This window comes from Episyrphus balteatus, chromosome 4 (genome assembly GCF_945859705.1).
Source record: "Episyrphus balteatus chromosome 4, idEpiBalt1.1, whole genome shotgun sequence".
Taxonomy (NCBI): domain Eukaryota; kingdom Metazoa; phylum Arthropoda; class Insecta; order Diptera; family Syrphidae; genus Episyrphus; species Episyrphus balteatus.
Genome location: NC_079137.1, coordinates 82767597 through 82794230, shown reverse-complemented (window position 1 = coordinate 82794230; position 26634 = coordinate 82767597). Strand labels below are relative to the sequence as shown.

General features: G+C 29.7%; 1 protein-coding gene across 2 annotated transcripts; it reads right to left on the bottom strand.

Annotated features, from left to right (window-relative positions):
- Positions 1–773: 773 nt before the first annotated feature.
- LOC129919798 (facilitated trehalose transporter Tret1) lies at positions 774–26533 on the bottom strand. 2 transcript variants are annotated; one of them, XM_056000854.1, is made up of 4 exons: positions 26169–26533; positions 3028–3633; positions 2707–2958; positions 774–2638 (listed from the first exon to the last, which is right to left on the bottom strand). In XM_056000854.1, the coding sequence occupies exons 2-4, from the start codon at positions 3610–3612 to the stop codon at positions 2066–2068; spliced, it is 1410 nt and encodes a 469-aa protein (XP_055856829.1). In that variant the 5' UTR covers positions 3613–3633; positions 26169–26533; the 3' UTR covers positions 774–2065. The 2 variants fall into 2 exon arrangements, with proteins under 2 accessions (XP_055856829.1, XP_055856828.1); XM_056000853.1 differs by lacking the exon at positions 26169–26533 and adding an exon at positions 8593–9892.
- Positions 26534–26634: the final 101 nt, after the last annotated feature.

The window sequence follows — 26634 nt, the reverse complement described above, 5'->3', positions numbered from 1 at the left end:
TGGTCAGTGGCGCAAAGTTACCCCCGCCGGGGCAAAGTAACCCCATGTTACGGTACAAAATTTCGTTAACGAAATCTTGAATGAAAAATTTCGTTTTGCTTTTCGTTTTTCAGTACGCAGCTCTAGCGAAAAGTTGGAGAGTTTTCACTCATTTGTCACTTACTTTTTACTGTCCTGTGCGTTTTTCTTGAGTCCAAGAGCAGTGTTGATGTTTTTTTTTACTTTTAATTCATTTATTTCAAGCTTTAAAAATTATTTTCTGTTGATATTTCTAGCATTTTCGTTGTCCACTTTGCAGACTTTAAAATTTTTCGTTTCGCATCAGCAGCATACTAGGCTTTAAGACGATAAAGTCAACTTCTGAAAGAACTATGAATTAAATATGGCCCATTAATGTCCATAGTGAAAATTTTAAAAACAATCACAATGTCAAATAATAATGTCAAGAAATAATCGCGGATTGTTATAATAATCGGCTAATTTGATTTGTGATAGTTGACAGTCACATTGCACTGTTTTGTTTTGTGGTTTGCACAGCATACAATATAGAATAATGTGTCGCAAAGTTATTCCGTTCGCTTAAATGTATGATGTTTTGTTGAAAACAAAAATTTGATTTTTTAACTGGAAGTTGCTAAAATCCTAAAATCAACTCAATAAAAAAGCCAATAAAAAAAATAGTATGTATACGCCACAGTGAACAAAGTGCAAATAATGTGAATTAAACTTGAAACCTTGAAAACTTAACGAAAAAATAAAATGCATTTTAAATCTTTTGTACAATTATTATATTTTTCTGTTTATTTATGTATAATGCAATTTCTGCTACAATACTATAGGAAATAAATATATCTCTCAAACAATCAATTTTTGTAGTTAAAATAAAATAATTTATCTACCTCCAAATGTCTTTTGTATTTGTATATAATACTCGGTGTTAGAATTTATTATTTGGTGGCAATAAGATATTAAAATATGTTTAACAATTTTTTTCTTTTACTAAAAAAACAATTTCGTTTAAACTATACAATAGTACTTAATTGTTTTATTAAACTATAAAAATTGACAAAACATTTTTATTTTTATTTAATTTTTTTGTTTGTCTAACTTATTTACAACAAAACTATTTACAAACTACAAAACAATGTCACATTTATATATAAAAATATGTTTAAGAGAGATATACTTAACAGCATTATAATTATATTATTTGTTGACTAATTAAAATATTATTTACTAATTTAAAATCTAAAAAATAAAATTAAAATAATAAAACGATTTTATACAAAAAAAAAAACAAAATTAAATTTAAATTGTTCATAATTATGTAATAATAAAAAATAAATCATTTTCACATAATAAAATATTTTAAAACTTAAATAATTTATACTAAATATTTTAGAAATATAGATAGACAGAGACTTAAGTCACATAAAAATACTCATGTTACATGACAATACAAAAACAACACGATAGAATGAGTTTTGTATAGTTTATAGTTAATATTATTTGGTTTGGTTGCAAGGTCCATACTTCCAAAGAATACACGCTCTATCTACAAAAATATGCACATTTCTCTCAAAAAACACGTCCAAAAATGCTTCATTTATGTTACTCGGTGTAAGTGGTAATAAGATTTATATAATTAAATGCATATTGAATATGTAAGGTTTCTAAATGCTCTCTTCAATATAAATTTTTTGTATAAATTGTCCACCTTATTTTTGAATTAAAACGGGGCAACAATTGGGGTAACAATAATTCTGTTTCTGACGTTCAGTCTTAAAAGTTAAAAAGCTCACACATTTTGTATATTATGTATAATTTTTGGAGCTGAATGTATGAGTGTATGTGAAACATTAACAAATTTGTCTTTTTTGAATAAAATCCATAAAAAACAATAACATTATGACAGAATGTCATTGGGGCACTTAACAACTAGGTACTGTAATCGTTTTTGCTTCAATCTTTTTACATACAAAAAAGAATAAGAAAACTATAAACAATAATTAAAAATATATAAACTCATGGCTTATGGCGACAGCGGACTTTGGAGACTTCTAACTTATTGTGGAGACTTTTCGCCACTCGTTGAGTTTTCCACAGTTTTTCCCTCCAACATATTCTGGATTTCATTCAGAGATTTGCCCTTTGTTTCTGGCACAAAGAAGTAAACAAATATGAATCCAATGAATGTAATGGCAGAGAATAGCCAAAATGTTTCTCCTGCACCCAATGCGTTCTGGAGATTTACAAAAACTTTTGTAACAATGAATGCCAAGATCCAATTTGTTGTTCCAGCAATTGAACCAGCAACACCTTTGATGTCAGAAGCGAAGAGCTCACCCATCATCAGCCATGGAACTGGGCCAAATCCAATTGAGAACATGACAATGAAGACACATAGCGATACAACTGGCAACCATCCAAGGTTGTCTACTGAGCTACTGTCATTACTTTGCATAAAGAAGTACAATCCCATAAGTACGGTCGAAATAACCATAACAGCTGATGAAGCTAGCAAAAGAATTCGGCGGCCAAGTTTGTCAACAACCATAACGGAGATAAAAGTGGCAATAACTTGCATAAGACCAACAACAATTGTGGAGAGACTTTCATCGATTCCAGTTTGAGCATCCTATTATAAAGAAAAATTGATTTTTAGAGAATTCTTTATGTTAGTTCATTAAAATTATTTAAACTTACCCTGAATATAGAGGTTGTGTAGAAAATAACGGCATTAATACCACTCAATTGTTGGAAAAACATCAGACCCAAGCTTATAATCAAAGCTTTAATGGTAACTCTGCGAGTCAAGGCCGAACCGATTGACACGGGGTTTTGTTTAATGTGAGCATCAGTTTCTTTAAGTTCTTCAAGTTCAGCAGTGTAGTTGTAGTCATTACCTCGGAGCCATTGGATAGATTTAATTGCACTTTCGTTCTTTCCTTTGCTTACCTGTAAAAGTAAAATTTCAAACAAAAATTAGTAAATGATATTTTGGAAAAAAAAAATTAAAATTCTTACCAAATAAGTTGGAGACTCTGGCATAAACACAAAGATGGCTCCAAAAATCAGCGGTATCATACCAGAGATAATACTCAGCCAAAACACATCAACTCCAGCTCCAAGCGCATACACAAACAGAATACCAATAGTTATCATCAATTGGAAGAAACTTCCCAATGTTCCACGAATTTCTTTCTGTGCAATCTCTCCCGTGTACATGGGTGCCGTTACACAAAATGCACCTCCTGATATACCCAAGATGAATCTAGCAATGAACATCATTTCGAAATTTTGGGCCCAAATAAGCAGACACCAGCCAAGTGTGAACGGTAGTACCAATAGCAACATTGTCAATTTTCGACCAATAATATTGATCAAAAATCCAATTGGAATGCATACACAGGCTGCTCCCAAAGTAACAGCAGATCCGATCCATGAGAATTGTTCTTTGGTCATGGGAAATTTGTAGGAAGCACTGACTATTTCCTTTTCAGCTGGCGATGACCAACCAAGGAGAGCACCAGCCGCTAATGCTCCTCCAGTTGCTGCCAAAGCTGCAACATATTGGGGCAATTTTTTAGATTTATTATCTCCAGCGACCATAGTGAGGAGAGTTTCTTGTTCCTGAAAATAAACAAAATCAGAAAAAAATTATAGATTTCGTTCTGCATCTTATATTTTTTCTTATATTTTTGAAATTGTAATAATCCTTTAAACCTCTATCAAACATTGTGAAGCCACTATTTTGTACTCACCGTTATCCTTCGGAGATGGGAAAATATAGGTACCTAACCTATACATTCTCAGCCCTTCTTTAGTATCTCATTCAAATTATGAATTTTTTTTTTTTGGTTTAAAAAATGTATGCTTGAAAAATCTTATCTTTAATGTTAAAGTCCTTAATCCTATAAGTGGTTCCACACAACCAACTCACTTCTTAATTCTTTCTGCATTTAGCCTTTAATTGGTATGTAATTTATTTAATCTCTATTTCTTCTTTATAAGATATTCATTCTTAATTCCTTCTACTGCCCTGTGCTTTGGGACTATTATATCTAAGAAACTTAATTCCATCTTAAAGGAAAATGTAAGAAGAGCTTTAGAATTTTGTACTCTTTCTTTAAGGATGATTCTGTGCTTCTTGTGCAGTTGTGAATTTACTTGTTTGCAAAAAAAGCACCATATATAAGGTTTCAGTTAAATTATGCCATGATTCGAACCCTGGGTTTGTATTTCACAACGTTACTTTTAAATAGGCTCATAAATGGTCACTGCATTTATTTGTAATGTAAACCATTCAACCCATTTCCACAGCCAGAACTTTGCAAAGTAATTTAATAAATTTGCATTATCATTGAACCAAAAACCGAAATCAAATCGATTAAAACAAATTGAATTTGTTTAACTAATTTTAAAAGTTTTTTTGGTTTTCTATTTTAAGCAAAATAGATGTGTCGATTGATTTACGAATCTGTGAAAATCAATTTTAATGAAGGTTCATCAAACCTGAAGGCATTTTTCATTATTATAACAAACCTTAGGCAGCTCTTTGTTTATAAAATGCTTCTTTTGAGAACATTAAAATAATTGTTCTTAATGAGAAACAAAAAAGTAAAATTCCTTGATTTAATCAGTTTGGCATATTTACATTATGGAGGGTTTTATTTTTTCAGGAATGTGCTTCAGTTAAACATTTGAAACTTAATTTGAGAGAAATTACTTCTTTTTCTTCATTTTATTTCACATTAGAGCAGCCAGTTTACATAACCTACTCATTTACTTTAGTTTAAATGTTTGACCTCTAGAGATTTAATCAAAAAAGGTGAACAGTCATCTGATGACGTAGTCAGAAATAACTTTATTCTAACTAACACATACAAATGATTTAATCAATCATGCGATTGTGTAATAATATCTAAACTATCAAAGAAAAACACCTTGTTTATTTTTAGTGTAGAAATAACGGTAAACTGATAAGAATTTTTCGATGTACAAATTAAAATGTTTACCCGAAATCCAAAGGATGAGTAAAATGCAATAAACCATTTATTATGAATAACTTGTTTATCGATATAGGGAATATTAATGTGTCACTTTCGATTAGTATCTAGCCTAGGTTAAAACGGCTTGATTTAACTGCATTCATCACACGTAACTGGAAATTTACATCTAAATTTGATAACCTGAGACTCAAGAGTCTTTTATTCTGATAGAAACAAAGCAGCAGCAGTTTTAAAAACAAATTTTGACGTTCTACTCTATATTAAAAGTTTTATCTTTGGGATCTTTAAAATGGGTTATGCATCATGTAATTACTCGGCTTTGTTCAAGCATAAAAATAAGTAATATTATTATTAATATGTTTGAGGCACGATTTTGTATTGTGCAATATACATAATCTAAACCTATCATCTGGTTTATTAATAACCTTAAAAATACACGGTTTCAAAAGGTCATTTTAATTTAATATTTTGTATCCTTCTAGTTAAAAGGTTAAAATTGGCAATCATATTCCCTTTATAAAATTTTGGTAGGCAAACCCGAAGATTATTTTTATTTTTGACGAAAAAAATATATTTCATTTTGTCTCCAAGGTTACTTTTACATATATATATATAGGTACATTAAATGTAATGGTATAGGTGTATTGTAGAAGTGCAGTCGAAAACAGACATTAAATATCGATTTTTTTTTCACAAAACCTACTTTATATCTGCCAAATGCAAACAAGTTAAAGTACACAAGAAGAATTACATATTTACACTCCTGATCATTTGAATAGGTATTTATTGTTTTTGTTTGTACTTACAGTAAGTCTCCTCTTATTGAAATAGGAAAATGTTGGAAAAAGTTTTGAATATGGCATAATTTTCAATCTAAACAGCTTTGAAACCTTTTTTTAAATATTTTAAGTTCAACAAAATTTAGTTAAAACACACTCCGAGGCTTATTTTTCTATCCGATTCAAAATAAAATGCTAATATGCTAATCAAAGTCAAAATTAAATTTAAACGAATAATTTAAAACGACTTCTATTTTATAGCAAATTTTAGATTCATCAAAACAATGCTACAATAATAAACAATCATTCTTTAAACTAAAACAAATTGACAATATTATTTGTCATTCATTTTTTTCATTGGCATGCATCAAATGTTTACACTTCAATTCTGTTGCCATTTCCTCAACTAATTTGTTTCATATTCTAACAATCAGTCTTAACCATTTTCGGAAAATATACTTTGATTTCAATTTTAAACAATAGGCTTTGATAAATCGGAAGAAGAAGCTGTTCAAATAATTTTTTTTTTTTTTGTATAAAAGTTTTAATCTCTTGCGTCAGATTAAACCTGTTCATATCAATGTTGCACGCAGATAGCGATATTAAACGTTAGTCTTTTAACATTTATCAGTGGAGTTTCTGAGAAAAAGTTCAATAACTATAGAGTTTTTTTTTAAATGAAATCTGCTTCTATAGTAAGACGAACGAGGTCATTATTAGCAGCATTTCTTTCCAGGTGTGGTAAACTACTTATGATTATTAATAGATCTAGTAACTATTACCATCTATTATTGCTCAGCTGCTCCAATTGATACATAATAGTAGTAGTTTTTGGTACTAGATTATAGTTTTCATTTACAATGTGTGGTCGAAAACTCACAAGAAACGCGGCTTATGTAAAATTTGTCAGAAAAAAATGCCTTAACTTCTGAAAGATTTTGTAGAATAATTTTTCAGCCAACTTTCCAATAAAATGAAATAATTTGGAAGTTTTTTTGACAGCTGACAGTCAATTTATTACACGAAATTTATCTAAATTCTTAGTCTCTAACGTTGTCAATTTTAGCTCCGTCTTTGGAGGTGGTAAACTACTCATGAGTAGATGATCGATGGCATTTACTACTATAACTACTCATGTTCTTCTGCTTGAGTATATGGGATTTTAAGGATTTTTGTTGACAGCTAACCAATCAGCGCGGCAAGAAATATGACTTAAAATTTAGTCCCTAAATTTTCTGAATCTGTCCAATGAAATGAATGCGTCCAGCAAAAAAAATACTGGACTCTTTAAAAATATTTATTTACCTTATAGTATGAATATAATATTAATTCTAAGATCTTTATAAAAATACGCCAAATAAATGTTTATGGTTAATCTAAGATTAGGAATAAGATTCTAGAGATATCATTGAATTTATGGTCATCATAAATCATCATAAACGATAACAACAAACTTTTCAGTAGCTAATGGTATTTATTTGTTTATTGTTTTAATACAAACCATATCTGCCTAGAAAAATCTTTAAAGCCTTTTCAATTGACATTGAGTGTAAGCATTTTTCCAATTCAATTTAAAGCTGGAATGTTATTTTGACAACTCCCAAGGTACTCTTGCTGTCTTGTTGCTTTTAAATGGGTGTGTGCAGTGTGCCTGTTTTTAGGTCAATAAACCTGAATCTATCCTAGAGTAGCGCAAGCAAGTGAGTACTTAGACCATATCGAATGCATCGCAGAGGTACCTTTTTATACATATAAATTAAACATTCATTCCGGTTTCTATAACAATTAAACCGAATCAGATTCACCATGGCAGAACGATTTCGTTGGCAAAACAACTTATGTGGCAGCAGTCAGTGTAGCATTAAGATTATTATAATCTTCGTTATAATTTTAATATAAAGATGTTGCTGGGATTAATTTCGTTCATCCGATATAGGAGAATTATAATTCCGGTTTTTGGTTTTTTTTTGCAAGTAATCTCGATTGATATTTTAAAATGACTACAAATTAATATAATTAAGCATATCAGTGAATAATTTGAAAATTTGATGATATTCTCAATAAAACCAAAAAAAAAAAAGCTTTCAAAAATGAATACCTGCTGAACTAACTCATTATCTATGCGTAACTATTTGAATAGCTTGCCAAATTTGAATTGGTTAATGCTTTATAAACAATTATACAATTTTCTACCAGTATGTGCATAATAAACATAGCTACGCTTTTTACCACTTTTGTGTACTGCTCTCCCTCTCTCTCATTCTCTGTTGTTGTGTACCTATTTAAAGTTTATTTGAGTGGACACAGTTTATGGCTATACCTTGGTGTGACACTCAACTGGCTTTTATAGGTAATTTATTTCTAATCAAGTTAGGTGTAAGTACGCACTTATTTTGTAATTATTTGGTCAACCAAATAACGAGTTAGGTACTCAACCGTAAAAGGTTGACATCACCTCACGTTAAAAAAGTTTGTTCTAAAAATGCATTCCATATTTGTTTGGAACAAAGGTTAACCTTAAAGGAGGTAATGTTACGGTATTTATCCCAACATTGATGAATTTAAAAATGTGACGCAAAAAGTTCCACAGCATGCGTCAGCAGAGGACATAAGGACATTTTTGTTTTATCGGTATAAGAGAAGAGATGTAGGTACCAAAAGGTAATAAAAAAAACCTAATTTCATGAGCTGAAAGCACCCAAATCCATAAAAAAAAAAACCAGATTGAACTTAAATCGAATTCAACAAGTTATTTTTAACTTTAAGTATGGAATTTAAAAACAAATTAAATAACAGTTTACCTGAACGGATAATTTAACCGGTTGTCGGACTCCATAGCTCTCCGGATTGGTAGTCTCCAGCAGACGGGAGCTTTCTTCTGTACTCTCAATCATTTTCGTTTCAGACATTTTTATTTTTTGCTTCTTAAGTAGCAAGGTACTTTCAATTTCAACAGATAATTTATATTTACACAATAAAAACACAAAACATGCAAATGTCTTCTCTCTTCAATAAATAAATAGATAACGCAAATTTTTCTGCGCTATTGAGTTTTTTATTTATTTTTCAATAAATTTTAAAATCGAGACAAAAAAAAAAACGATGATTGAAAAACGACAACCAAACTCTGAGAGTATGTTATTTTAAATATTAAAGCTTATAATGTGCGGGTGGCAGAATACCGTTTGCCCTTAGATGAAAGTTATTATCCTATGCAAAAGAAGAGCGAGCGCCAACAAGGAGTACTATTTTATGTCCTTCCGAAATTTTTAGGGCATGCTCAGAAGCGTTTGACTTTGAATCGGCTCCTTAATGTCACACGCAACACAAAACAACACAAAACAATTTTGCTCGTAACAAAAAATTACAAGAAAATGATTTTTTAAATAATTTAACAACACGATTCAACTTCTTTAAGACAAAAAGCAATGATATGTATATACTCGTATTATTATCACCACAAGTATTCGATATGCATGGAGGAAAATTCCGTTCTGATGGAGGGTTTATGTATATTTTTAGTACCACGCACTGCCGATTGACGTGCTGCTTCTCCTACTGACGAGAAACTATTTTTGATAGCAAGCACAAGGAAGTGGTCATTATTATATTCGAATTTCGATTCAGTAACGGAGCCAAGCCACAGAGCCACGGAGACGAGAAAGACGGAGAGTGGCTAAAAGAGATTGCGACTAAAATATACAACGGTACACCAAAAAACCAAACCAACTGGCAGCTGAATTGATTATAATCTTTGTTTAAAGTAGCTGAGCTGCTATTAGCTTGTGGTAGGTATATTGCTTTTAGTGGGGCTATAAAAATATTTAATTTATTAAAAAGCTCCCGAAAATAATTTAAGTTTATCGATATCAAAACGAAAAAAAAGGTACACACAGCAGGCACAGAAACAGCAAGGTTGTGGGCGACCCCGAAATTCTTTATGTCGACGTAGGTATGGTAGATTATGTTGTGTCTTGTGTGTTGTGTAACGACGACTTAATTGTTAAACTAGAAGTGCTGACGCGAGAAAGTTGTGACGTGACTTGTATACTGCGAGCACCAGCCCCCAATCGAAGCCAATAGCAAATTTGTATTCGTTCCACATTTACATTCCACAAAGTATCTATACTCTAGTCTATCGACTTGAATAGGTAGCTAGAGGTATAAGAGCAAACATTTTTTGTCGACTTGTGAGCAAACACAGAGAGAAAAACTCTTTGGCTAGGAAATTGGAATGACTTGGATTGGAAAAGCAGAGAGAAAATAGAAATATCATAGTGTTTTGTTTGTGTGTGTTTTTGATTAGAAAGAACCAAAATAATACACTTGATTTTGTTGACGTCACAATTTTCAAATGCAATGAAGATGTAACCAAAAGGTCACCAGATACAGTTTATTTCTACGCACTGATAGAAAACTATGGGAACAGGTTGTATGAACTTGGTGATATTTTAAATCGATTGCAATAGATTTTTTTTTATAAATTGTTCCCGGGGCCCCCTTCTTTTAGAGACGCTTATGATGAACTTGAATAAAACCAAATTTTAATCATCATTTTTAAAGTTCAACAGTCATCATATTATGTTCAGATGGGATGTTCAAAAAATATCTCATTTATATAGAAAAGCTGCATCGAATGTTGTTCAAATTAGATTAACTGTTATCATTGAATATTGTTATAACAAAAAAAAATAGACACATTTGGAGACTTTTATGAATGATAGGAGAGAACAAGTGAGACCAGCTTCTTGTGGTTTTCAGTCTGCTAGTCAGTTTTTTTATTGCAAGGTTTCTGTTCCTACATTTGGCTCCCTTAGCCTCAATTTTTTCACTTTGCATTATATTTGAAGTCCCCATTAAAATAAACAAATCTGTCAAATAACATACACATTTTAAAATTTACCGTTTTTAATGGAGACTTTAAATTTAATGGAGCACGTTATTTTTTAATGCTAGACGGTTTTGTGAACTTAAAAACTAGAAGTACTAAATATTACACTCGACTAATGAAATAATAATTCGAAACTGTCAAAAAAATGTATTAAATTAGACTTATGTATCAAAGAACATTTTTAGTTTTAATTGATGCTTTGAATAATTGAATACAACGAAGATAGTTTGATAAGAAAAACATGTTTTCTAGCTCTTATCATTAACAGAGTTTATTTTTTGTTTCCGTAGTCAATACATAACTTTTTCATTGCCTCAAATTTTGTTACTTTTTTCGAGTAAAAAAAAAAGATTGTTTTTACACACGCTAACTGTGTGTATTAACGATTTTCGAGTTACCTTAGATGGATCAATATGGTGGAACAAAATTACAAATATTGTTATATACTGTTATACACGATATAGGAGACACACGTCTTCAGTAAAATTAGTATCAAAAAACCGTTCAAAAGGATAGGTCAAGTATTCACCCTTGAGGGATTGCTCTACTTTTAAATTATTATTAAATGATGACTTGTGTCCCATTAAAATATCCACATCAAGGAACAAAAAAAATTTTCAGCAACTCAAGTTGCCACACGTGGGCGTGTGTAGGTGACCTAAATGTCTTACAATCATCAATCGATATTTCGGAAAAATTCTGTCATGGAAAACGTGTGTATATGACACACGAGTCAATTTTTTAACCTTGAATGTGGTCTAGAAAAATAATGTTACTCAAAAGTAAATTCGCAAAATTTAATTACAATTGTCAAAAAGTCTTTAAATGTTAATGACATTTTTCTCATAAATATCTTGTTTTTTTCTTTTTCAACAAAATGCTGATAAAAATTCAAGGGTAACATACGTTTAAAAAGAAAGAAACCTACGTATGTAAAAGTAATTTTAGAAATTGTTTATGGATCTGAAACATGTGACGGTGATAGTCATTCAAAAAAACAAAAAAAAAAAAATTAGAGAGAGGACGTGTGGATGGATAGACAAGAGTATTTTTATACCAAATAAATAAGATTCTTTGTTATTTTTTTGTGTCCGCTTAAAAAATATCTTTTCATCAAAGTGTCAATGGGTATGGAAAAAATGGATATCTATAAATAGCTTGTAAGTATGTTATTGCATGTCTTAATAAGATTTTTAAGAACTGCGTTGTTGCAGAAAATAGCAAAAAGTAAAAAAACAAGAAAACAAAGAGATTCAATTTATTTATTTTAAAATTTAAAAAAGGTAAGGTGTAATGTACTGTTACTATATTGAACAGCATCAAAATATCTATTATGAAAAAAAAAAATATAAAAAATGTATGTCGACAATAAGCATGAATTAAAACAAACATAGAGTTTAAATAATACAAAAATTTACTCGATCGCTCGTGTTGGAATTTCATGCCAAAGGCAAACATTATGAAATATTTTGATAAACAAAACATGAGACACGCCTTCTGTCTTTTCTCATCGAAAAGTTGAAACGTTTTTGGCAATTTGCCAAAAAAACGTATCGCAAATAAAAGCAAAATAAAAAAAAACAACTTTTTTCTGTGTATCATATGGATATAATTATAAAATGCGTTTAAAAGAAAGGAGTGTTTCTATAATGTGTACGAAGCCCATTGAATCTGTGAAAGTTTTTGAACATTTGCCATGCCTTTAATGGGAAAATGTTCTATTAATAAGTTTATTCAATTACGAATCGAAAGTAGGTATTAACACAGGTAAAATGGAAAAATAAAGATTTTGTACACTCACAAAACTGAGGATGATAATAATGAAATGGGTTGTGGCGTGTGTATTTTTAGATAATTTATATCACAAAACAAAATACAATTAAATTATTGTAATGATAGATTTCGTTACTCTAAAAATTGCCATTCGCTTACAATACTAAAGACAGCACTGGTTAATAATTCAGTTATCAGAAGATAGAACTGGTAAGGCAAAACCACGTACAAATTATTTCGCACTTGTTTGAGATAGACTACTGCTTAAATAGATAAAAAATATGGTGCACCTGCTTGTAACAGCATTTTAATCTATTCCAAAAAGCACTTTTTCCAGAGTTGTCGGTAGTATATAAGAGCCTAATTTCTTTAGTAGTATGTAATTTTCTGTGTCAAACTGTGGTTTATAACTAAACTACTGTTTTATTTTAAAGTATTCCAAAATAACTTTACAAAACTTGTTAAATTTTCTCAATGCACTTATGCTTCCTTTAAAGTCTACTTTTCTAAACCTAAGCAATAAACTTAAATGCACCCTGCATTAGTGTCAACTGTCATTATTACAAGAATAAATATAATGCAGCTTTATATTTTTTAAGTAAACATTTTATTTAAACATTTTATAATCTATACTAAACGTTATTTCCCACATCATTCATATTTTGTAATAAAAGATCATATTATCTAGCTGACATTAATTTCCCCAACTCTGACAATTTCATACATATACTTGTAGGTACATTGACAACAAAACGACGACGATTCACGGCGTGTCTTTATCAATTCAATTGAGCGACGTCGACGGACGATTCAGTATTCTTTTATTATGTTACTCACATCAGAGCAAGTTTCCGCTTTATAAAATTATTTATTGTTTGTTTTGAAAACAATATGAGCAATACATACAAACAGGACCATATTTTGTTGTACTACTTTTTTTTCATTTATTGATCCCACATATATGAATAAGTCGTGGAATAGATGGGATAGATGGATGAATGTGCCTTACGTAGGGCTATTGGCCTTTGGATAGGGAATTCAAGGATTTGTCTTAAGACGAGGTAGTTAGGGAAGGTATAGCTTTGCGAAATTATAAAAAAGAAATCGCAATGAAAGAAAAAAACTGTTTTTATTCATAAAGACCGGTCTACAATAATTTCTTATTGTATTTTTTTTTAAAGAAGTTATTGACTCATTGTAGGTATACAATACCTGCATAGTTTTGTACAGATTCAAATAAGCGAAGATTTAAGCTCTAAGTAAGGAATTTTAGAGTATGAGTAAATTTATTTGACAAGCTCATTTTTTCAGTACGATTCAGGTTAAATTAACCAAGAGTTAACTTAACTATTTTCTTGAGTTAACTCTGGATCAAGTTAATTAAATGTCTTTCATAGGTATTTTATTTTCAAAGGTTTAAGGCATTTCCGCCTAAATCTCCTACTGAAAACTTATTTCTTGAGTCAATTGGAGCTAAACTAATTTGCAGGACTAACTAACTATTAGTTTCAGTATCAAAAACTAACTATTAGTTTCAGTATTAAAAACTGGCACAGATAAATTATAAAAAATTGCACGCTTGCCTTGGGTCGCTCGTACTTATACAACTTGTTAAATGAATTAATTAAATCAAAGGATTAATCCCTTTTTAATTTTTTCGAAAACCTATAACATTTGGAAAAGTTTTATTTTTCATTCGCAGCTCGAAACTCGTGAGCAAGACACTTTATTCTGTAATTTTTCTTTTACATTCTTATACTACACATATTTTTGTTGAAGATGAAAAATGACAAATATTTAACGTAAATTGTCACTTAAGTTGGTCACAATTTAACGTCACTTATCTAAAAATTGAATTCAAGCAGGAAATTAAACAATTAGGCTCATGCCAGTCTGGTTGTTAAAGATTTTAATGCATTGTAGTATTTCTTGTGATGTACAAATACCAGAATTGACTACGTAAAGGTTAGTTATGTGTTTGTTAAAAAATTAACATTTGGAAATTAATCATACAGTCACGAAAAAAAATAATTTAAGGAAAAATACATTTAAATATTTTTTTTTTTTTATCGAAAGAATATTTTTTTCACCAAGAATTAAAAATGTTCGTTCTTGTTGATTCTCATCATTTCAAGTACTTTAACATTTGTTTGTAAACTTTCTGATATTCTGATACAATAATCTTCAAACAAATACACCTAAAATTTTTAGACTGTTCGTCGATGAACATCCTGGCATACGTTTTACTTACTCCTGGATGTCAGATAGATACATTCTGTTACCCACAGAGAAAAATAGACCACATAAAATAGAACAAAAACAATAAGATTTCTCTATGGTTTTCATCCAAGAAGGAAACCTTATTAAAACAATCGGGTTTTCCTTATTGTTTTAAAATCTGCAAAAAAATAAAAAAAACGATGACCAGGCTGGGAATCGAACTGGAGACTTCAAATCATTAGTCGCCCACCTTACCACCTGAACCAACCTGCCATGAAAATATTGATCGCGATTTTTGTTCTATTGCTAAGTTGCAAAAAAAATCAACTTTTCAGTCAAATTTTAATAAGATTTTCTCTATAAAAATAATAAGAAATCTCCTTAAAAAAACCTTATTAATCGTTGATTTTAATAAGATTTCCTTATGAAATGTATGGACGGTAAAACAATATGGCAATCTCTTAGTTTTTAGCGGGTCATATTTTTCTCTGTGCCGTTTTTAATATGCGAAATTGCTATTGTAGAATGTGCTTTAGGGGGTGCAACAATCGAGCAACTCGATAAAGTTACAAATATTTGATTTTACTATCAAAAGTTTTAACTTAACATTAAATTTTGATTTCGAAAATTCTAAGTTAAATATGAAGATAAAAAAATGTACTTGTTACAAGTTAAAGGCACATTATTTTATGTCTTAATAACATCAGAAGTCACTTTTGAGTCATTAACTAAGCGCAAATTCACACAACCCAGTGATACATTTTATTATTATTAAGTTAAATAGTTTAAGTGTATTCATTTAAGTAAGTAGATTCCGCCCAAATTGTTCAACTACAATGTTTATCTCTTTAAGAATGAATTTTATTTATTTTTCTTTATCTTTGAATGGGGTACAAAGTGCTTTTGTTGTGCGTACTTATATGTTTATCTGAGAAGGATGCTGGCATTAATGTATCAAGGGCTGAAAAATGGCATATCTTTTTAAAGCGTATTAATATATGCGATGCAAAACTGGCGTCTTTCAAAATAACCTCGATTTAAATTATGTTCTGAGTATGAAACTTACGCACTCTTATCAGCATTTTTGTGGTATAACCTTTAAGATACTCGTCTTTCAAAAATGTTACTTGGCATTTATATATGTTAACATTTAAAGTTCAACTTGGATCCACTTTTAGAGGTATTAATAGACCGGATAAGCAAGCATACCAGTTAAACTCTGTTCACCGAAAACCCAATCAAAGTGACCTCGCTCTTGAACCATAACCAAAAAAATAATAAAATTTCAATAACTTTTGATAACAAGTGTAAACAATTGATATGCGAGAAAATTGTTTACACTTTAATTAATTTTTCCACCAAAAAGATCAACACCAATCATACTGCATTTCATGGTAACGCAAAATGTCATTATTAATGTCTTATCAGTGCCAGTTGCATGTCATTAAGTTTAAATTTGTCGGTACTTCTTTATCTTTATAATATAAAATGACAACAATTAAGAAATGTTTGTACATACTTTCAAATAAAAATAAAATTTTTGTTTGCTTGTTTTTGAATAAATCTGATAGCACCTTTTGATTGTTAGAAATCAAAACAAAAACATGCATTTTTACACCAATCATCATTTGTTTGTACATTTTAGTTATTATTTGATGAATATGTTTTCATTGCATCTTTATTTTTTTGTTGTTTCTAAAAAGATATACACCCATTCACATGGGAATTCGATAAAAAAATAAAACTACTTATCCGATATCAAAGTGTTTTTGTTTATATTCTTGAAAAGCGTAACTCACCAGCTGTGTTGTTTTCGAATAGTGATGTGTTTATATTATTTTTTAATAACTTAAAGGTGATACTTTGTATTAAAAAAAATCTCAAGTTCATTTAGTTAGAAATCTCCTAAACGAAATATTCACAAAAAACTCTTGTATTATATGTATTTTATTTTTATTTATTAAATTCGTGACGACTCCTTTAAAAGATCAACGATAACTAAGAAAATTGATTGATCATTTTTGTAGACATCAATTAAATAAGCAACCCTATTTAAATCGATGGAGATATTCACCTTGAAAATAATTTCAAGAAAGTAAACACATCGAATTTAAAAACTTTCCACTTATTCTGAATTCAATCGACCTATTTTCGAACAGCAATTTAGTGGCAAACCCTGATCTAGGAAACCATTTAGCTAACACCTTGTGCAATATTATTACCTGGCCAAACTATAACTTCGCTGAGTAATTCAATTATTAACTCAGAAATTAGAAATCACATTCCCAGTATGGAATTTTTTTTTAAAGAATATTTTTCCTCTCTTGATGACGCACTTTGTGAAAAAAATTAAAAAATGAAAATATTTTGTTTATTTACTCAGCTGTTTCAAAATAAAAGTTACCTACATTTTTGATGTTTTTTTTTTTTTTTGTTATTTTGTTGTTTCATAAAGAGGAGTTTGTTTTTATTTAATTAATTGGTTTAAGGAATTTGTACAAAAAATAAGTAGGTACCTAAATGCTCAATTTAAAACAGTTATGAATACTCAAGATTTTATTAACCTTAAAATTATTATTATATTATTATGCATTATAAATTAAATTTCTCTTACATTTTGTTATTATTTAAATTTTTGAAACATTTCACCTAGTTTAATTTATTATTATATGATCAAATTGTATACAAATAATTAAAAAAACATGCGACCAAGTTGTGCATTTTATTATTGTTTGTTTAAAATAAAAATACTTTAATTTATATTGCTTGATTTATATTATTCATAAAAGATTTTATCTTTCGTAAATATTTTGCTAATAAAACATATTATTTATTTAATTTTTGATGGATTGCTTGGTAATTGTTCGATAAAACAATCAAATTTTATCAGCATTGGGTTATAAAATTTTTTCAAACTCCGATTATATTGACAAAGTTAAGCTGTACTATATATACATTTAAGACTCATGCATTGTACTTTATCGTATCTGCTTAATAACATTTATCAGAAGTTGTGTGGTTTGGAGGGAGCATTATACTTTAAGTGATAATATTCTGGTTATGAATTAAAATTAGTTAAATCTCGCTAACTCTTCGCTGTCATTTCTATTTTTCAATCAAGGTTGCTATAGGACGAAATTTAATCGTTCACAATTTCGGTCTTTTCTCTGATAGTTAAAAAATGGCGCCCAACTGAAAATCAAAATCCCTTTTGAGGTGAAATAAGATCATTCGTGTCTATCTAATGAGCTTTGAAAAAAAAATTCTGCTAAAATCCTTACTTTACCATTGTAAAATATTATGTTATAATAATGCGATGAAAAAAAATGGCGCCCAACTGTTAACCAAAATCACTTTTTAGAAGAAATCAGATCATTCTTGTATTTCCTGATAGAATTTGAAATAACCATCGGTTCAAAATCTTATGCGTACATTGGCAAACCTTTTTTTATCAAAATAAGGTAAAAAATGGCTCCCAACCGAAGCCTTAACATTTTGACGATTTCTTCAATGATGATTTCTTTGTTCTTGTAATCATTTGGGAAGAAAATGGACCGAATTGAGTGAAATATAACAGAATTATGTACAACGAAAAATTGTAATAAGAAAAAACTTTAAACTGACTTCACCAAATTAAGGATGATGCTTATTTCCAAACACATAACAGATAACCATAATTTGATAACAAATAATAAAACAATTTTACAAAAGAAAGAAATAAACTCTTACAAAAAAGATAGTAAATGGATTAATTACTATCTGTTCTATCTCTCACATAACGATTATAAAATTGATTTTATAATTTGTTAGTTTTATAAGTTTTTTATAGCATTTTTATTTAACGATTAACGAAAGTAGGTTTTTGTTATGAAATCCAAACGTATTTGTAATTCGAAGTTATCTGGTGAATTTCCACGCTACCTATATAATCGGTCATTTCCTGTCCCAGTTTTATGAAAATCCTTATAACGGTGAGTTTTTCAAATCAATAAATATGAATAAACTGGTTAACAACGTGTTAGTAGGTACCTGAAATTCGAGTCAATATTAAAAAAAAATCTATTAAAGAAACATTTTTTTCTGAATGCAGTTAGTTAACCTTAAATAAATGCTTCAGTTCCTTAAACAAGCCTTGTTTTTTTTTGGTCCAGCCTAGGTGTCCAAACATTTTTGCATTTCTTATTAAAAATTCTTGAAACATTTTAGTAAGTTTAATTATGTAGTAATCAATAAAGATCAGTATGCAAAACTAATGGATACATGTTTTGCCAATGACGTTCCAATAATTTATTGATTATGAATGAAATATCATAAACTTAATTTTCTTATTCAATCAATAATAAAATTGCAACGTTTTCTGGTTAAAATGTTCAATGCAAATAAAAATAACCTTGCAGTTTTGATACAGGTAACATATTGGTTCGGCGTGCTTACTAACCTGTATACTTTAAAATAAGCTTGTTTACAACTTTGTTTATAAAAGTTTTTTTTTTACTAAACGTGTGGCGCAATTTCGTTTCAAATGGGATTTTTCTTCAAAGCACGTTTTTACCCGCATTTCGATTGCATTAGCAAATTTTTCATAGCACTTAGCCAAGAAAACCCCATGATCTATGAGTAAGATATAACCAGTAATATCGAATTCAGTTTAAACACACATAGTGTGATCTATTACAGGTAAGTTCTAAAATAATAACCCAAAACACGTCTCTGATTACAAGTTGCAAAGCGGAATACCTAATCTTGTGTGGTCTCTCTATAAAGCTTGTGTAACAGTACAAAGTATCAAATCGATCAAGCTATGGATGAGATATAAATATTCTTTTTTTGATTATTTGTAGAGCATCCTACGTAAATTCCCAACCCCATTATATTGACAACAAAAACAAGATGATAACACACAAATCGATCTTCAATTCCATTGGTTCTAAATTGTGGGCACGTCATTCGCTTGCTTCGTTATACCTCTATTGTTTGTCGCTGTCGCGTCTTCGTTAGTTCGTATCGTATAGGCAGAACATTGTTTTTTTTTTTTTAAATATATTTTGCGTTAATTGACGTTTGAAATGCTCATTTCATTTCGATTACACCTAGATTTAGTCACATTTCAAGTTCAATAATGTTATCGTTTGTGAATGCAAATCGGGCTAAATCAACGCTCGATTGTTTTTATTTTCAATTGAAATCAATTCACGATTGTCAAAGAGCACGTGCCCGTAGTACTTTACGGAATTCAATTTGTGCTAGGTATTCTATATAAATTATTCAAAACAAAACAAATTTACGTTTGTGCAAGTATGGCTATAGAAGCGTACCGCGTACGTTCCTATAGTTGCAGCGTACTCGCGTACATTATTTCCAAAGATCATGGTTCAGTTAAAATTTAGTGAAGATACAAATGCAACGGCACGTATATAAAAATATTCTAGACTATCGCATAAAGTAGGTACATTGGAAAATTCCAACTGCGATCTATATAACTGTGTGATTAGGGGAAGCTGGTCTTCAATGGCAAAATAATAATTCTTTTTATACAAAATCAATAGAGTTTTTAAACCCTTCTTCTTTGATGAAGCAATTACGGGAACTGCTTACATTTTTTTTTTCAAACAAAACAAAACAATAAAGCACCATTCTGTAAACAATCGACAGCTATTTAGTTGATAAATTCTAAGGGATATTGATAAAACATCGTCTTTATTGACTTTTCCATTTATCATTATGTATCTGTCAGTTTCATCAAAGTTATGACTTTGACATGTTCGAAAATGTCTCTTTTATAAGATGTTATTCCTCAGGTTCAAAGCAGACCACCTTAGCTTAAGGTCTGAATTTTAAGAGGTTTTGATTTGCCAGATGTCATAAAAAGTTCGACGACATTTAGTTGAAATTTGGTTTTGACCAATCAGAGCGTATAAAAATTCAAAAGTTCAGGTGGCATGCGTTGAACTCGGCCATTTTTGTATGTCAATAGCTGCGTTCCTTTGGAAATATTTATCTACTTTTTAGTACTTAAAGCTGCTTTGAACTACTTTTTCAGTATAGCAAAGTAGATCAAAGTAGTTTTAAGTACTAAAAAGTAGATAAATATTTCCAAAGGAACGCAGCTAATTTAAATTGGCGATTGGAGCATATACTACTAGCGCCGTAGTTTCAATAACTTTGAACTAATTTAACAGGACGGATGTTTACAATTTGTACTTCTAAAAATGGCGTCCGTGTCAAAAGTCTTAACAAAAAAAAGTAAAATGTCGGATGCTTCTTCCGTCTTGTTAAATTAATTTTTTTTTTACCACACCGGTAGCGCATTTCAACTTTACCAAGCGCCAATTGCACTCAAAGATTTTGTATGATTCCACCATTTTGTGTATTATAGGGATGGGTTTCCTAAACACACTTATGTTGATGTTCTAACTGTATTTTTGATATAATTCCTTCGAATGCGTCTATTATCTGTTTTATAAGAGTCATTGGGTGCGTTCAATTACTTGTTAAGCGCAGATCTAGAGCCAACGAAATTGTGATTTTACTAAAAAATACCTGATGGATCTATTTTCATCTAATAGACAATTTTACCTCAGATTCCCCTATTGAAATCTTCTTCAGTTTTTTGTTGATTTTTTTTTTATTTTTGGGTGCAATTAACTATGCATGACTGTATAGTTTGTATTCACGTACAAACATAATATGTAACAAGTAAAAAATGCTGAAATAGGTGAAATATTTTCACGATCAGTGCTTCTCATTGCATTTATTTTATCAACACAATGTCACTGTCGAGAGTCGCTAAACTAAACGCGCCACCTGACTTAAAAAAAAAAAGTTTAACATTTTTTCCAAACCTATTTCCGCATTTTCTTTCACCTCTTCTGATGCCGGCTAAACAAAAATCTACACGCATGTGCGTCTAGACTGTATATGTATATGACAAAGAGTAGGTTATTACCAAGGTGCCTCTTGCATTTGAACTTTATGAATCTTCCAGTAATGTTTTTAAATAAAGAATAAAAAAAAAAAATTTGAAAGGTTAAGCTTGATAATTAAAATATCAAAAATCATCGAAAGACGTCGTTCGATGTATAGGCTGTCCCTAATCGCCAAACAACGCAACGATTCCATTTAAACGCGATTATACAGTCTACGTCTGAGGTCTGAGCTTCGGCTAGAACCTATCTTGTGACGCTAATATTTTTATTAATCGATGATAACAGAAAATCGCAGAAATCCCACCCCAAAAGTTCAAGACTTTTCAAAATATCTCTCCTAATAAAAAAAAATTCTTATCAGGGTCTTTTATTATTAAACTTGAACCGTAAATATTTGTGTCAAATAAAATATAAAAATGATTATAAAGTCAATAAGAGTATATAGAAAGTAAAAATAATAATAATTAGAAATATCTTCAAATCAGCTACAAAATAGAGAAAAATATAGTAAACAAAGTTCGAAGTACATATTTTTGCTCGTTATACTCTCAAAAATTTTAATCTTCAGACGACAACAACACACGTGTTGGGCTCATAAATCTTGTAAATATTTTTGTGGTTCCTATATAATTTATATATATATTTTTTTTATATAAGATAACACACAAAATTGCGGAAACATTATGAATGAACATACAATAATAAATGAAATTAATAACAGAGTCATTATCATGTTGAAGTTCTTGGATAGAAATAGGATCGTTCTACATTATAATTGCATGTTTAACAATTTAATGAAACCATATAGCCATAGAAACAGAACATGCGATTTGCAATGACACTCCAGGAGCATAGAATTTCACTTGACTGATTTGTTCTAAATGGTTTTTTAGGTTTGGAATTTTCAATGCAAAAAAAAAAAATTCTAAAAGATAGCTCAAAGGTAGATAGATATAACAACACTTATCGAAGTGCAATGACTTTCGTATATAATATACTCCCACTTTTGTTCATTTTCTTTGAATTGCTTACCTAAAAAAAAATAAAAAAAAAAATAACAACAGTAACAAATTCATAATAATTATATACATATCATTTTGTGGGTGTTTTTCCACTAAAGTTCAGTTGTTATTTTATAGTTTTACAGTATGAAAAACATTTGCATGTGAATCCCCCCAAAGGTAAATTATAGGTTGCTAATAAGAATAATGCAATGATTATTTTGCGACTTATTGCTTGTATTTCGTATTCAATCTAATAGACTAATCTGAGATAAACTGCGTTTTATCCTCTGTCAAGCTTTGACTATTTTTATTTAATTGTTTAAAATGTAAAAGTGAAAAGCAATAATAAGCTTAATAAGGTATACGTCAGAACGAAAAGCGTGCTTAATGTATCTTCTTTTTTTTGTAATCTAATGAAAAATGTACAAAATGTCAACGTGACTTTTCACATCAAGTTTGAATCTCAGGACGTTTGTAGTTCAATGCAAAAATGCATTAGAACTTACTTTGAAGGGTGTTCGTTATGATGGAAATCCAGTACAGGACAGGTCAGAACAGGATTGTATTAGCTAAAAAACAATTCATTTTAATTGGAAAATAACTAATAATAAATAAAAGATGTGCATGTAAACGTTACTTAAACAGGTTTGGGCACAATTATTCATTCTAAAATTAGGGTTAGTCCCGAGTTAAATCTAGCTTGTTTTCAGTAGTTATCGATTAGGAAATGTAGAATTTTTTCTACAGTTTAGCACTTTTATTTCTATATAGCGAGTTAAAATGATTCTCTTATTAAAAATCGGCTTTTGCTAACATAAATCAACTTACTAAAAGCAAACAGACTTAATAACACTGTAGATCAGAATCAGGAAGGAAAAGGATATTCTAACTAACTCAACGGCTTCTGTTTCTATGGTAAAATATATATCTAGCAAGCTAGAGTTTCTATAACACTTTTATTGTCTTCTATTTATTGTTCTATTTATTTATTATTATTATTATTTATTTATTATTTATTATTTATTTGGTATTTATTTTCTGTACAATAAGAATATAATTCTTTTGACTGCACAGTATTACATAACAATTTCAGAAATAAGTTATAAACATTAAAAAATTTAGTTAAAATAGAAAAAAAACAAAAAAAAAATATAAATAAAAATTATACATAATAACAATTAAGTTTGATAAAATAAGAAAAGTTGTTAAAAAAACATTAATTACATAAAGTATTAGGTATAGCAAGAGACTGAAAGATACACACTTAAGAATTCTTGAAATGGGAAAACATACAGAACGAACAATTTTTCGGATTGATACTAGTTTTTAGAATATTTGGTAGTTGATTCCAGAGACTTATTGCGTGAATAAAAAACTGCCTATGAGTTATGGTGCATGTGCAAGTGTTTGGTCTTATCATTTTAGTACGGATGGATTGAGAAAACGTAATTTTGTTAAACAGATATGAAGGTTTTTTTGTTGAAATTATCTTAAAAACCATCATACTTCCCCTTCCCCATCTTCCCCTAAAAAATTTTACTTTATTCATGCATAGAATTTTGTATAGAAGCTTTATAGAAGTTAAAATGTAGCTTCTGTAACACCTTATAGAAGATGAAATGTTAGATAGAATTGCTTAATTTCATCAATGTTGACTTTTTTGTAGTAATTTGAGGCGTTATATTTCTTTGATAGAAGAGTATTCCTATTGTAACGCAATTACTTACTAAGTTGATTTATGTTAGATGGGATGAGTTATCCCGAGTTGAGTTGAGCTTAGTTATATATGGCATTGACTCAGTATTTTTTCTATTAAAAGATCATAATTTTGCAAAAACGGGCTGCAAACTTTTTGACATTTATGTGATTTGTAATCAAATACCAAGAAATATTTTTTTTGACAGATTTAAACGATAAATTAATTTATATTTTATTACCAATGTAAAACCCCATTATTTTCGTTGTTGTTGAAATCCAATATTTACTTAATGTTTTTTGGCTGACAAAAGGTTTTTTTTTTCAGTAAATTCCATAGCTGTCAAAAATTTGATGTTATCATTTGTTTCGATTCGTTTGCCCTCAACTATATTTTTCATTCTTTCAAATCACTTTCATATTAGTTCAAAGGAACAAAAGATTAGTATCAATTAACCATGCCCTTAACCAATGCAAAAGCAAAATCGCATATAATTGCACAGGAAAAGGATAGACTAGTCCTTAAACACGAAACTATTGATTAAATTAGATATATATTATTGAGGTAAACACAAAGAGAACCCCCCATTACACAAAGCTGTCAAATGAATAACAGTAAATGGGGTGGGTAAGGATGAGTGTTTTTGTAGGTTACACAGATCATATATAATTCGTAAGCTCGTCGGAAAGGAGGGAAAGAAAGTTATTTGCCTTGGGTTAATAACAAACCAATAAATACTTTTGCAAATTGTTTGTTTCAGATAAAAATAATTAAACTAATCAATCTTTTTTGTTCGATATTTATTGTTTTGTTGTTAAACTTTGTTTAAATATGACTATAAAGTTGTGTTTCAAAACATTATGCAGATGCTTATCATAAAATATAACAAATAATGTAGTTACCAACTTATTTTTAATCTAATCTTAAATCCATAAATATTGTGTGGATTTCCACAATTTGCAATTTTATCAACCGACCCCGTGTGTCGGTCGTGTGTTAAGACTAAAAAGATTGATTTATATCTTTCTAGGCAAATATGACTCCTTCCGCACAAGCAAACAAAACAATCGATTACTCTATTATGATGACTATCTGCTTTTTACATAAGTGTGACTCCTTCATGATTATGGGGCTTTGCATTAACCCCATGTACCTACTACCTATTTCCGTGTTCTAAACTGCTGCCAAAATAAAATTGTCATTCCAAATTAATCTCACACAATTGATATGATTAAGTAAACGTGATTTATTTGCAAATATAATTTATATTTTTATCAACTACAATATACGCCTACTCTATCAAAATACCTCTCCAACGACTAACTTTAGGAAGCAAGTTTTTCATTGAAAATCCGATGTAGATTTCTTGTACCTTGAACAAAAAAAAATTGTTGTTTAATATTCAACTGACGTGTACTTGGTATAACCAGCGAGTAAATTCCCATTTAGTCATAAAGGTAAACTCCTTATAACCCGCCAATGCAAAATGAAAGTACAAGTTGTAGTTCCCCTGCATAATGGCACGATTACGCAGAATTTCTGTTAAGAATTTGTTCTTAAATTGAAATTTGTCATTCCAAGGTCATATGTTTATTCATTCTTTGGTTTAATGTTGGTTCTGAATTTTGACAACCACAAAGGCGACAACTGTCAACAAAATTAAAAATATACAAATTACTCCTATAAGACTGTTTTAATCTGAAATATGCGATAGTGCGGCCTTTATCGATTGGCGAACTTTGCACTAAAAATTGTGTAAATATCTCTTGATCATAAATCATAAATAAATAGTTAATTTTGCAAACACTGAACTCATTTATTAGAGGATAATAAATAAATAGAACAATAATAAATGTTCCTTACATACCTTTTATTTAAATATTTCGATGGTTTCCGGTAGAAAATCAGCAAACTCACAAATCACTTTCTGTTTATTTTTAAAATGTCCACAAATTTAAACAAACAAAAAAAAATAATATAGATTTTTCAAAATGTAAAAAATGTATTATCCTTTGAACTTTCAAGTTGTTTAAAGTAAAAGTTCGATTATAAATTTTAAAAAGAAATTGTGTAATTGTAGGTAGAAAAAAGGAAACTCTGGTTAGAAGTATATTTTTTAAAATTAAATATTTTTGTTCTTTTCCTGTCCAGCACGGCGGCGGAAACACAACTGCGTTGATATCAAATTTGTCGTTACGTTTTCACTTCGCAAATACTTGATACGGAGTGTCATGTCGTTTGGAAGACACATTCGTTCAATCAGACAAATTTGCTCAGAACCGAGTTCTGGCGAGATAGTCAGCTTTTTATGTATTTTGCGCGCGGCGGCAGCA

Bases quoted from the DNA above. Each gene is read 5' to 3' on its own strand.
- LOC129919798 (XM_056000853.1), bottom strand. From the start codon at position 8,700: ATGTCTGAAACGAAAATGATTGAGAGTACAGAAGAAAGCTCCCGTCTG. The intron at 2,959-3,027 runs GTAAGAATTTTA...TTACTTTTACAG, and splicing joins CAGAGTCTCCAACTTATTTG to GTAAGCAAAGGAAAGAACGA. The intron at 2,639-2,706 runs GTAAGTTTAAAT...TCTTTATAATAG, and splicing joins ACACAACCTCTATATTCAGG to GATGCTCAAACTGGAATCGA.